Source organism: Lissotriton vulgaris, chromosome 10, assembly GCF_964263255.1.
Source record: "Lissotriton vulgaris chromosome 10, aLisVul1.2, whole genome shotgun sequence".
Taxonomy (NCBI): Eukaryota; Metazoa; Chordata; class Amphibia; order Caudata; family Salamandridae; genus Lissotriton; species Lissotriton vulgaris.
This window is the reverse complement of record NC_141698.1, coordinates 284480615-284494682: the sequence shown is the minus strand read 5'-3', so window position 1 is coordinate 284494682 and position 14068 is coordinate 284480615. Positions and strand designations below refer to the sequence as shown.

The following is a 14068-nucleotide window of genomic DNA, read 5'->3' as shown; positions in this document are numbered from 1 at the left end:
ATTTAGTGTGGGAGAGCAGTACGGCTTTATCAGAGGGTAGTGTTAAACATTTGTTTAACACACTCAATCAGCAAATGATTGTCACACACTCAAAGACTGAACTCAGACCGATTTTGTTTGTATAAAAATATTCTTGGAGTTATTTTATTTCCTAGAACCAAGCAAGCCTGGCACAGGTGAGTGATATATACTTTGCAGTAATACAGTTTGTATTGCAGTTGTATATATACTTTGATTACAGGAGAATTACTGGTAATGCAATGCTTTGCAATATTGTACTGGCCTGTGGCCAGAGAGGTGCTAAACAGGGGTATAAGGTAGTTTTGGGAAAAAACACAGGCCCTGGGAACGTATTTTGCAGGGACCCATGGCACATCAAGTCAGTGCATCAGTCCTCAAATCAAAGTAGCTTTATTCAGGTTCAAATTTGAGAATCCATAAAAGCACAACTTTTATTATCCTAAAACACAGATAAAATACAAGGATGACATAACCATTTGAGACCAGAAACATAAACAGAATTAATACAAGGTAATATGATCAATCAGTTCATAGATAGTCTAAATCTCAGCATATGTTTTAAAAACATAGATACTGCATACAATGTCAACTCATCCTCCAGCATTTGTAATCTCGGGAAAGCTGTTTTACATTGCTTAAGCCCCCATTTTTTGAACAGTGTAAGTAAATACTTCTTCCTAATTAAGGTGTAATATTTACAGAACAATATGCAGTGTATCATGAACTGATGGGAAACTCCATCACACAGACACAAGATTAGGGTCCTTGACCATATTTTTACAACAGGAAAGGTTACTAATCTAAAAAGGCTTCCTCCCCTGAACCTTGTCAATATCATCCGGGTGTAGCTACTTTTCGTGCACACTAGATAATTTTGTATGCCCTGATTCTGTAGAATTAACTGGTTTTGAATCACCAATCTTTTCTTGCCCTCTATTTCCCACCTTTTGTTTTCCAAGAAAATTAAAAAAAATTCCTTCAGCTTTTTTCTAGGAATTACTGCCATGGTCTGCAGTCTCGCAAAGCATTCAGCATGTCCAATATCCATTAGGAATTGTTTCACGTATTTAAAACGTTCGATTTTTTTGACTCCCTTGGAATTTCATACAGTCCAGGATGGTATCCCTATTCAGTTCAGTCTCCTTAGAGACCCATATCTTAAGAACAGTTTCAGTTTCTCCGTGTTCTCTGCACAGGCTCTCTCCCTCGGGGGTACGCCGAGGATGTTTGGCGATTTCTACAACATTTGCCAACTGCCTGTTCGGGCGGAAGGTTTTGTGCTAAAGTATTATTATGCACTCAGGACAGGAGAAGTCTCTGCAGCCCCTCCCAGTACCGAGAGATACAGGACAGACAAAAGACATGTCCACACTCCACAGACACTGGCTCTGTGAAATATCCCGGACATATAGAGCACGTGGCCTCCTCCTTCAGGCTCCGGAGCTGGTTTGCTGCTGCCATGATTCTGCTGAAGGGGAAGAAGTTGTTTTGTTTACCCAAACAGGGGTATAAGGTAGTTTTGGGAAAAAACACAGGCCCTGGGAACCTGATTTGCAGGGACTCAGGGCACATGAAGTCAGTGCATCAGTAGTCTGGCAGAAAGTGGGGAGTTTACTGCAACAGAAACCCAGCTTCCTACATCATGGCATTCAATTTCATATCTGTGCCTGTCACCCCAGTTCTGTCCCGTATACTTGGTGCTGTGTCAACACTTTTCCTGTTCACCCATTTTGTAAAGGAGAACACTACTTATCCAGTACCATCTTGAAACAGGTTTTTTAAATATTTAGTGGGGAGTGTGATATGTACATACTGCTGGTATGTCTTCTGCCTTGTAGTAGTTCCGACCTTCTATGGCCAGTCTGATATCTTGAAGTGGAGAGATTGCAGTCTATTATAATTTTCAGTTCAACTTTATTTTATGCTATGCATGACAGTGTTCATTTTTTTCACTTCCTTTCAGAATCAAAGACTTCTCCGGTCAAAGTCTTTTTCCCATACTGAGATAGAGAATGTTCTAGACTGTGATCAGAAAGATCTTATAGGTGATTTCTCACAGGTAAGCCAGTTATGATATATATATATACTGAACTTTTGTTTAAATAGTGAACTGACAACTTCTTTCAATTTTTTTTATATTCCTATCCTTTTCAGTGAATGGTTTGTCACACCAATCCAGTATAAATGTTCTTTTGCTCTGGAATGTTTGTACAACCATTATTTTTGATGAGCTGGAGGCTTGAGCTAAACTCTTTTTCTCTTGGTATGGCACATATTTTATTTTTTTAAGTAAAATGAGACTTTAATGAGTATTTTGGAGACTTGACAATGAGAACATTTTGTCCTCTACTAAAGCTTTTAAGTTGTGACTCCTGGTTGGATAATTTAAATAGTATTCTTAGTTTGACTGTGTAGAGTTTAACACCCTTTTGCTAACCTAAGTAGCACATTTCAAAGACCAAACACAACCACACCTTGTCATGAGTTTCTGACTCCCCTCCTAAATAATGGATCTGGATTGAATGCAGTCAGAAAGCGCATGGGTCTCAATTGGTACGACAAAGTGACAAAATCTAACTTAATATTATAGAATTATTCTGTAGAACGTGACTTTCACTGGGAAATATTGTTCTCCTAAAATCATTGATTAATTTGTGCTGGTGATTGCCGAGGTTCGGAACTATCTTTTATTTTTGGATACTGGAACTTCTTATGAGAATTTGACAGAGCAGATGAAAGTGAAGGCAGATCAAGATAGGAAAATGATGCAAACAGGAGAAAGTTGGGTTAGAGAAGAATTTGCAATAGTGAGAAAGTGTAAGATGGTGGAAAAGGCAGGGAACAGAATGGAGACTTGGTTGCGTTGGCAAAAGGCAACGCAGCATTTGGTAGCTCTGCGAAAGAAAAGCGCCCTTGTACTTTGTTTTCCAATAAATTAAGCACTGCTAAAAACCATTTTTATCAGTAATATTCTATATGGTTTTCTTATAGGTTTACTTGTTACCTACTACGGATGGAAGGCACCAGGATTTAAAATACATCACTCCTGAAATGGTAATTGTTCTGAGACTAATCAGTAAATGATTTTCTGTGCATGTTTAACCAGTTCATGGACCATGCACCCAGCAACACCACAGACTTGACTAAACGGCCACTCCAGCAGAGAGATGAAGCCGGTGAATCAAAGGACCACAATTAGTTGGTAAGGCAGCAGGAAAACCGAAAATGGAGTGCAACCAAAGGTCTTATCATATTGATAGTGCCTGCTCAGTGTAGATTAATGCCATGCCTAATTATTTCATGTGCTGGAAGATAGGCCAATTCCTGGCGGGGGCTAAATTTTTATTTCAAATTCAAACAATCACTTATGTAAAGGAAAGTTGTATTTGTCCACTATGAACCTATGCAGCTGGTTCTGTATATGAACGACCACTAAGTGGTTATACCATGCACAGTCCAGATTACCCAAGAAGTGTACAGGGCTTAATGCAAACCCAAGGTGCTCTATTTGTGGTATTGTGGATGAGCTCTGTCTTAGGCCTAACACAGAGGAGTGTAAGACATTTGTTTTGCACCGAGTGACTAATAAATAACACAACTCAAAAGGGAGATTCTTTGAAGATTTATTTAAAAAGTGGACACAGTGCAATTTTCAAGCTTTGCAGTGTTAACCTATCGGAGAAAAGCAAGAATGTAGTTTTCACAGGTAAGTACACGACTGGCAAATCCAGTCTTTGGGGTTTCAGGTCAGCCCCGGGTAAGATTTAAGTTGGGACCAAAGGTGCACCACCAGCGGCTCAGGGGGGGTGGCTGGGTGCGGAGGTCACAGTCTAGGTTGGACACCCAATGTTAATTAATGGCGACTGGAGGTGATTGTAGATGGTGCTGCTCACAGGTGAGAAAAGCGGTGTCCAGGGTTTATCTCCTGGATTTAAGGTAAGCACGGGGGGGCTCAAGGCAACACCAAAATTATACCCACAGTGACAGCCGTGTGCCAACACGGCATCGGGCGCCTGTAGGAAGCTGGCTCTGTATATACTATACCAAAGTGAGGTATAGTGTGCAGAGTCCAGTGGAACCCCAAAGGTAGGCAGAGGTAAAGTTTTATATAGCACCTCACTCTCTAAGTGTGGTCGAGCAGTAAGGAAGTATCAGAGGACAGTGTTAAGCATTTGAAGTACACACTAAGTCAGCAAATGAATTCATACACTCAAAGACTGAACTTCAGACCAATTGTTTTTGTTTAAAAATATTCTTTTAGTTATTTTATTTTTCTAGAGCCTAGCAAGCCTGGCACAGGTAGGCAATACATACTTTACAGTAGTAATGCAATTGGAATACAGTTTGAATGATAATTGTATATGTACTTTGGTTTGATTTACAATGTGGATGCAGAGAAATGTAATACTTAGTAAATGCATTCAAGAGACTTTTTTTTTAAACTTTATTTTCCATTTTCTGAACAACAAAATAAAAAGGAAAACGTACAATGTAATTGCAATATGAAAGCATTAAAGGACATTTACCCAAAATCTAAAAACCATATACATAAAACATAATTACAAATCATGAGGACAGGAGACTAGTGAGAAAAAAAAATGCTATGCGACACGTGAGCACTAACAGCACCAAAAATACTATATTCAATGGAAAAATCATTTACATTACAATACTGCAAACAATAATCACTGTCCGACACGAAGACCAAAAACCAAATAGATGTATGGACAGCCTCTACCCCGTACCCCCTGATTCCAGGGGGTGCTATCCTACACCGGAAGGGGTAATGCCGGACTGTAACGGAGCGTCTGGGGACAGTTGATGCTGGGAGATATAGTCCCTATACGGGCCCCAGATGTCAATAGGTCTGGAGGAAGTGGGGAGATAGGTGCTGAATTCTTCGCAGTTCACATTGCAGAATGCTAAGCTGTTCAACCAGATGCAAAGGGTAAGGGCGCGCCTGGAACCCCATAGCAGCGCTATCTCCCGTTTGACTAACAGGAAGCCTAGCGCCTCTAATTTACGAACCTTCTTAGGGAAGTGTTCAATGTACCCCAACAGTGCTATCTCAGGTGTGGGAAGGAGTGGTATGGACAGTATGTCCCCAAGGGTGGAGTGGATATCTAACCAATATTAATGTATTTTGGGACAGGTCCAGGACAAGTGTGCGAAATCAGCAAAGGGGGCAAGACATTTCAGACTATGGTGAGGGCGGGAGTCAATTCTGTGTGCACGGGCTGGGGTAAAATGCATCCTGCTAAGGAATTTGAACTGAATCAATTTGTGGCGGCTGTTCAATGAGACGTCTGTTGTGGTTTTACAGCAATTTGCCCATTGATCATCAGAGAGATGCCCGCCCAGATCCTCCTCCCAAGCAGCCCTAAGCCTAGCCTCATTGATTGGTATGAGTGCCCCACACTGTTTGTACAATTTGGAGATCAGGTGTGCGTTAGAGGGGCTCTGAATCACCAAAGTGAGGGGCGATGTCTCATCCGGTGCCAAAGGTAAAGAGGGATAACCCGCCCTTAATGCAGAGCAGATCCGGGAGAGAACGAATGTGTCCATGAAGGAGCAATCGCTAAACCGTGCCTCCTCCGATGCGGAGAATACATGTCCATCTTGGAATAAGTCCCCAAGAGTGCGTATGTTAAATTTCGCCAGGGTGCACTCTACCAAAACTTCCCTCGTAATGGGGAAAAGAGATGCATTGGGAAGGGCCGGTGAATAGAACAGGTCAAGCCCCAACTATTTACGCAGCCTAATCCAGGCCCAGCATGTAGTGGAGACAGTTTGGATGTCACGGGGATCTCGAGGAAAACCAGTGGGGAGCATTTTAAGGAGCCTTCGCGGGAGGACCAGAGCCGCCTCTGGCCGTAAATATTGGGTTATCTGTGATTCCAATGTGTCTATAGCGGAGCCATAGTTGAGACTGATCAATGATGCAGTGTCTAAATGGATGTGGATGCCCAAGTACTTAATATAATCATCACACCATTCTAACGGAAATTCAAAGGACCAAGGTGTAGTGCAGGCCGTGATCGGGAAAATGACTGACTTGTGCCACTTGATATGCAGCCCGGAAAAGGTGCCAAATCGTATAATTTCCCGAATCAATGCAGTCAAATTATCCTGGGGCTGTCGGACGTATAATACCATGTCATTCGCGCACGTGGACATCAACAAAGGACCGGTGCGAAATTGTAACCCACGCTGAAGGTGGTTCTCTTGAAACTGCCGAGCCAAGGGGTCCATGGCCAAAATGAATGAGAGGGGAGAGGGGGCAGCCCTGCCTAGTGCCCCGTGATAAGGGGAAAGGGTCAGATAACATATCATTAAGACGCAACCGGGCAGTGGGCTTAGTATATAACAGAGTGACCTTGGCTATGAAACACTCCGGCATTCCCATTCGGCGCATGACTGAAAGAAAAAATGGTCATTCAAGGGAGTCTAAGACCTTTTCCGCGTCCAAAAGGATCGCGGCGGCCTGGGTAGAAGGGTCAGTACTGTGCAACACAGTGAATAAAGTACGGAGATTAAGAGAAGTGGACCTATGAGGAACAAAACCAGATTGCACCGGGGAGATAATATATTCCATCAAGAGCGGCAGTCTAATGGCAACGACTTTGGCTAAGATCTTATAACCCAGATTTAACAATGAGTGGTCTGTGCGATCCACATTGCATGGGATCTTTCCCGGGTTTTGGCAATAAAATGATTACAGCCTCACTAAATGTCGGGGGAGGATGCCAGTTTCTAGGGACTCCGCGTAGACCTCTACCAAGCGCGGGACCAGTAAGTCCTTGTATGTTTTATAAAAATCGTTAGCCCTCAGATGCTACACCTGGATGAGATCCACTGGTTTTTCGGGCGATGTCCAGAACTCCCTCATGGACATGCCCTTTGATGGCCGTCGCCTTTTTGCCTACAAAGCAGACATCGCTTTAGAGCGTTTCAAGGATTAACACGTTACGGCCAATTCCTTGGGCCTCTTCATCTGTCCAGCGCATTCTGCTTTTCGCCCCTTTCGTGGCTACGGAAGGGGCGCCTCACTACGTTCGGCCCAGGGCAACGAATTGCAGCAAGCTGCCCAAGGTTCGCGCGGATGTGGGAACTGCCGTCTCGGTTCAGGGGGGCAGCATGCGGGCCAGTCCATAAACACACCCCCTCCCCCTGCAGCGGCCTCTAAACCTTTCTAGTCTGATCTTTCAGGCCCAATAAATGCCAGTGGGCTGTAGGATCCGCCATCACCTCCCCCACTGGTGCACTATCACGTCGGACAGGTGGGTTTTGCAGATAGTCCAAAGGGGCTACTCCCTCCCCTTCGACACTACCCCTCCAGCCATGCCACCGCAATTACACCGCATGTCGGAAGATCTGGCACTTCTCCAACAGGAAGTTTCGGCTCTCTTGGCCAAGGGAGCGATCAAGCATGTTCCTGTTCCAGAAGTAGGTCGTGGTTGTTACTCCCACTACTTTCTGGTGCCCAAGAAGGACCAGGGTCTGCGTCCTATCTTGGATCTCAGGGACGTCAACTGCTTCCTTAGGAAGGGAAGTTCAAAATGTTGACGCTTGCTCAGGTCCTGTCTGTCCTCGACCCCGAAGACTGGATGGTAGCGTTGACTTGCAGGATGCCTGTTTTCACTTCCCTGTCCTGCCGGCCCACCGGCGTTACCCACGGTAGGCCACAAGCATTTTCAGTTCACCGTACTCCCCTTTGGCTTTACCAGCTCCCCTCGGGTGTGGACGCAGCTCATCTGCGCAGATCAGGGGTTTGTCTTCCCCTATCTCGACTACTGGCTGTTGAAGGCGGGCTTGCCCAAGACAGTTGTAGCCCACCTCCAAACTACGGCTGACCTCTTGCACTTGCTGGGGTTCTCCAACGTGCTGGTCACACCGGATTTCCTCTCAGAAGCTCCTCTTCATCGGAGCGGTTCTGGACACCTCACAGTTTTGGGTTTATCTTCTCGCACAGAGTCTGGGATATTCAGGCTATGATTCCGATCTTTCAGCCTTTTTCCTGGGTTTCGGTCAGGCTGACCCTGAGGCTGCAGAGCCTCATGGCATCATGCATCCTGCTGGTCGATCATTCCAGATGGCATATGCGGGCTCTGAAGTTCCAGTGGGTGCAGTATATGGTCTGGGAGTTTGTCATTATGAACTCCACAGTACCATAATGGCTTTACTGAAAATTGGGAAGTTTGATAACAAACTTCTCAGCACATTAAACCCACACTGATGCCAGTGTGGGATTTAATGCAAAATGCACTCTGAGGGCATCTTAGAGATGCCCACTGAAAAACAACCTGACTCTAGTGTCCTGGCTGACTGGCTACTTGCCAGCTGCCACCCCCCAAACATGTTTCTGTACCCCTGGGTCTAGGGCCGCCCACTCTCAGGGTCCTAAAACAAAGAACATCTTGGGCAGAGGTGTCAAGCCTCCCATGATAGGCCCAGTCCACGTAGGGGAAGCTTCAAAGCCTTGCCGCCTTTGTGAGCTACCCTAGCAGCTGGCCCCCACTGGTTCTGCCTACCTTTGGGGTTCCACTGGACTCTGCACACTATACCTTACTTTGGTATAGTAGATACAGAGCCAGCTTCCTAGACTAACTCATTGATATCTCCTAGTTGGAGATATACCTACACAATATTTCAAAGATAAACTGGTAAGTAAGCACAAATACACAGTGATCTCCAGGGGATTGACCAAACCATATATTAAAGAAGTAGAATGCGAGCTGCGACTGAAGTCGGGACTTGGACCAGAAGGTTCAGACGAGCTGGGGGCACAAGGAACCACCTGAGGTAACTACCCAGGAACCCTACAGAGACTGCATGCAGAGTGGAAACACAGCTGTGTAATCAATGCAAGTCAATGGTACAGTTGCGGTTGCAGTTTTTAAGAAGGACCCTTCCCTTCGACACCCATAAAACCCGCTTAGATCAGTTTGAAAGCCGCTCTTCCGATGCCTACGAATTCCAGGTCGAAACTAAAGATAACTTGTTACAGATGGACAAAGTTCTAAATGTAATTAAGGCCAAGAACGATTACCTTGAACCCCGGTCTCATAGAAATAACCTCTGGGTTACGGGCATTCCGGTAACCACTGCAACAGGGCTCTCAAAATCCACTCGACTGCTCGCATATGCGATCTTAACGAGGTCGAGCTGTTCAAGTCCTACTTGCCCTTTCAGGCAGCTAGGCTTTAAGTTGCACCTGTCAAATGTATCAAACAGCAAACCGAGATCCCAAATGCCCTGCTATACCCAAGCTGAAAGTGACATGATGGCTCTGCACATTATTTCACTGATGCCAAATCGGCTCTAAAATTTGCTAAACATATAGGTCAGAAGTGCCCCGCCATGACTGCTGGACGTGGGCCCACTGACCATGGCCTTGACGACCATGATTAAACCCTCCTGCCTGTGTACTATTGGGTGTGAGATGTCGCCTGACAAACAACCCTCAAGATAATCATGGTGTAGTGACAACTCTAGGCGTCAATACAACCCTAGGGCGATGCCGGAGACAGTGACCAGTGGACGATGCTTGTCATCACACTCTGGCTCTTCCATTACTCGGCTGCCCGCCATATGGCAGGGTAGTACGCAGGTGACTGATGCCCCCAGGGAGAGCTCACTTATTCAGCCCCTATGCCTGGCACAGCACATGGCCCTGCATTCCTACACTAGAGTAGCGCATAACAGAGCGTACAAGGGCCTATGGACAACCTCAAAGGCTGGAAATAACCACAAGCATATTTCACATACCAAACATATATGATGGTGTATACATACCTCACTTGGAATATCCGAGGGCTAAATGACTATAGAAAAACCAGACTTATTCACTCCTACTTGTTCAGACACAAAATTGATGTGTCCTCCAGGAGACACATCAGAATAGTACATCTTCTACCAAATTGCATCACAACTGATGGGGGAGCATTTACTTATCTATAAATGCGCAAGAGGGGTGGCTATATTGGTGCGCTAGGGAATATTAAGATTACCATGGCAGCAATTTATGGGCCCAACATAGACCAGCCTGGATTCTTTAACGGCATATGGGCAAAAATCAGGCTAATGGGGTGCAACACAATCATATGGGGAGGGGACTTAAACGCCATAGTAGATGATTCCCTGGATAGAATGGGTGCTTCTCGCATACTTCACCCCAGATCGAGCGCAACATAGTATACTGTCATACTGGACTGCAGTCTAGTGGATATATGGAGGCGGAGGCACCCTGTAACCACAAAAGGAAAATGCGTCCCAACTCAATGCGTGGTCCAGACTTGACTATTGGTTAGTTTCCAGACATGTAGCGACTTGGACAGTAGTCGTCCAGCATTTTCTAGGACGCTGTCCGATAACGCACCCTGCCTTTTACAACAGACAATTCCAGCAATACCCAAGCTGGCATTTAGATGGCCACTCCTGCCCTATGCCTTCTTGGATACAGCTTTTCAAGAAGAAATTTGGGTAGACAAAATGAAATATTTCACATTAAAAGAAGGATCACTTTCCTGTCAAGCCTCAGTATGTGAAGCCTTTAAGCTGGAATACGTGGGAACTGCATAGACAAACAAGCCGGGTTGTTAAAATCCATTAGGCAATCCCTTAAAAAGCTGGAAGCCAGTATTAGGGATATTAAACTGCAATACTATATAGCACTAAAGACCGAGTCACCTGGCATCGCTATGGGAGAGAACCTTGAGGCTGAGGCACAAAGGAAGGTAAAATTCCGGGATAAATACACCTAAGCCAGAAGGAATGGGGCGGGGGACCGACCAGACAGAGCCCTTGCTACTATTCTCAGGACACCATACAGTGCCTCCATTTATTACATAAATACTAGACTAGAACCAGGTGCCTCTTAGACCCACAGGAGATATTAGACCACCTCACACAGCTTTACTCTACGCTATACTCCTCTGCCTCTCCTAATAGATCTGGGGACCTCCACACCTATTTAGACTATTGAATTACTATGGCTGGGCAGGGTGAACAGAACTTAACTGAACGAGCCTTTTACCACAGACCACATTATACAGGTCATAAATAGCTTACCAAACGACAAAGCTCCAAGCTTGGATGGCTTAACTACCTCATTCTACAAATGCTATGCGTCACTACTAGCACCCCATCTCCAGGCTGTAAACCTAGAGGCACAAACAATGGGATCCTGGCTGTATACCTAGAGGCACAAACAATGGGACCCGCTCCCACCAACCACACGTGAGGGGATTATATTGACATTGCTAAAACCCGGGAAAGCCCTGAACCATCTGGATTCTTATTGGCCCTGTCACTGATAAATGTTGATGCCAATGTTGATCTCCGACAACCTCACGCGTTTAAGGGGTTGGGATTCACAACCAGGGGACTAATCTTGATATATGCAGATGTCATCCCCTTGTATATAAATAACCCAGAGGAAAACGTACACCCCGTCCTTGGAGAAATCATTCAAATCAGAGGACTGTCGGGAATACATATTAATTGGGTCAAATAAATATTATTCCCTCAGCTGAAACCACCAAACCCTTTGAGCTGTACTACCCCCTTAAATGGGTGGAGGGACTGGTTAAGTACCTAGGGATATGGCTGAGTCACGATATGCAAGAACTCTGGAGTATGAACTATGGGCGAGCTGTCACCTAGCTAGAAGGGAAAGTGACCAGCTGGTCTACACTCTTGTTGTCACTAGCTGGTAGGATAGCGATTGCCAAAATGGTAGTTCTGCAAAAATACATCTTTAGAATTCTCCCTCTCCCACCAACTCCAACCTTCTTCCAGACACTGCGATTCCTGCTGCTCTCTGGTCTGGGCTGGCAAAGAGGTGCAGGTCTCTTGGGAGCAACTTACGCTCTTGCTGTCTCAGGGAGGGCTGGGCGCCCCAGACGTTTCTTTGTGTGCCACTGCGCACAAGCTCAGTTCATTCACTAGTGGCTCCTATACCCCTGCATGTAACACTGTATCAGACAAACCAGCGACCCAAAATGAAATAAACACGATTGAAACACTGCGCTGGGCATTGGAGGGTCTAAGGAAAGGGCCAAGTCCGAGACAACTTTACATTAGCACGTGTGCAGACCTAAACCCCAAAGACTGTCATTGCCCAACCATCATCACACTGGGAGACCCTACCCAGCTTCTCTGACTTGGCTCTATATTACCGCATCCGTGTGACATGCCGTCTATTACATAACACTTTTCTGAGCCCCCCCCCAGTTTCTCTGTCACCATTGTGACACTGCCCCTGTGTCCCTGTAAGCCATAGCTTCTTGACCATTTATTAAAGGCTGTTTTCTGTATTTGCCAAGTTAGTGGGACTTACAAGTAAAGGTGCATAGTCTATGCCACTGTCACAGACAAGGATAGCCGGAGTGTGAGTTCTGACTAAGCAAGAACCCTCTTCAGAACCCTAGATTAACCCTTCTAACTAGGGGCAGTGATAGTAGCTTCCTTGGTGTTGGCCTTAAGGCAATTAGCATCCCTTGGCTTATGGCCTTTCTTCTTACACAGGTAACACCAATGTTTCTTTCCAGAGGAAGTGGAAGATTGGGACCCACACCACAGGCAGGTTTTTGAGGACCTTTGGAAGACTCCTTTTTGTCTTTACCTTTCTCCCCACCCTTCTCTTGGGCCTTAAACAATCTTTTCTTCTGGTCACTGGGAAAGTGGCTCTGTATATACTGGACCAGAATAAAGTACAGTGTGTATAGAGTCCACAAACCCCAGAGGTATAACAGAGGTTAAAGACAGGTGTGACCTTACTCTCTAAAGTGGTAGCTTGGTCGAGCAGTAAGGCACTACCAGAGGACCGTGTAAAGCATTTGTTGTACACACTCAGTCAGCAAAAGGTTTCAAACACAAAGACTGAACTCCAGGCCAATTGTTTTTATATCAAAAGATATAGTTGTTTTATTTCTAGAACCAACAGGCATCAAAAATATACTGTTCTCAATATGGGAGGTCTCAGATGAGTACTTAGCAGAAAGGCGATAAACTTTGTCAAGACAATAGGTACAGGGGTTGCAGTAGGCAACACAATTCTACACACAATTTAGCATTGCACTGAATGGATTTCCTTATATAAACACAGGTGATTACTTTGTAGATTACTCGGGTAATTCCAGGACTGGCTCCTAGGTTCAGTCATGGGGTCTAAGTTGAAAAGTTTAGCAAAAACGTTTTAGGTATTGTAGTGATTTTTCAGGAATAAAAAGCTATTTTTGAGAGTACCATATGGTTATGGTACTCTCAAAGCCCTCTGCAAATGTTTTCCTCTTCTTCCCAGAGTGGCAAAAGAAACAGTGACAAGAACTCTCATTCTCTCTCGCCTCGATTATGCTTATGCCCTGTTCATCGGCATCCCGGCATATCTGACTAATCTTCTACAGATAATACAAAATGCGGCTGCCAGACTTCTTTTTAACATCTCAAGAAAGACCAGCGTCCGTTGCCATCTGCGCAGCCTGCACTGGTTTCCAGTCTCTCAACGGATTGTATTTAAGTCACTTACCTTTGCACACAGAGCGGTTGATGAGCAGGGCCCACTTTACCTGAGGAAACGTTTTCCGTTATACCTTCCTCCTCGCCCCCTCAGTTCTGTCACTCCATATCGGCTGGCTGTTCCACGCTTCAAACGCTACCGTCTTGGTGGACAGTCTATTGCCGTGAAAGCAGCAGATGCTTGGAATTCTCTACCTCTGGCTCTTTGTGCTACTCAGAACTTTAATGTCTTCAAAAATGCACTTAAGACCCATCTTTTCAAAATGGTGTTGTAATTCTCTTTCCTCTTCTGAAGTGTTGCCTCTTCATAACTCCCCCAACGCGCTAGGATACTCTTGAGTAATTGAGCGTGCTATAAAACCACCCATAACATAACATTTTAAAAGTTTACTCTTAAAAACTTTTCAACAGAAATCTGGCGATGTTATCCAATGGGAGAAAATTCAGGTTGCAGATAAAGTACGATCTCGTTACTTTGGTAATCCAGTACTGGTCTCCTGGGGCTAGCACTGGGGTCTCAACTCAAAAC

The 14068-nt window shown here is 45.0% G+C and overlaps 1 protein-coding gene across 5 annotated transcripts in view; it reads left to right on the top strand.

Annotated features, from left to right (window-relative positions):
- CDC25A (cell division cycle 25A) overlaps positions 1–14068 on the top strand; it is a 249214-nt gene that overhangs the window by 19881 nt on the left and 215265 nt on the right. For all 5 annotated transcript variants that reach the window (XM_086941056.1, XM_086941057.1, XM_086941055.1 and 2 more), the window contains exons 12-13: positions 1985–2080; positions 3013–3075. In XM_086941056.1, coding sequence (XP_086797182.1) covers positions 1985–2080; positions 3013–3075 — 159 coding nt within the window. The remainder of the gene's footprint in view (positions 1–1984; positions 2081–3012; positions 3076–14068) is intronic.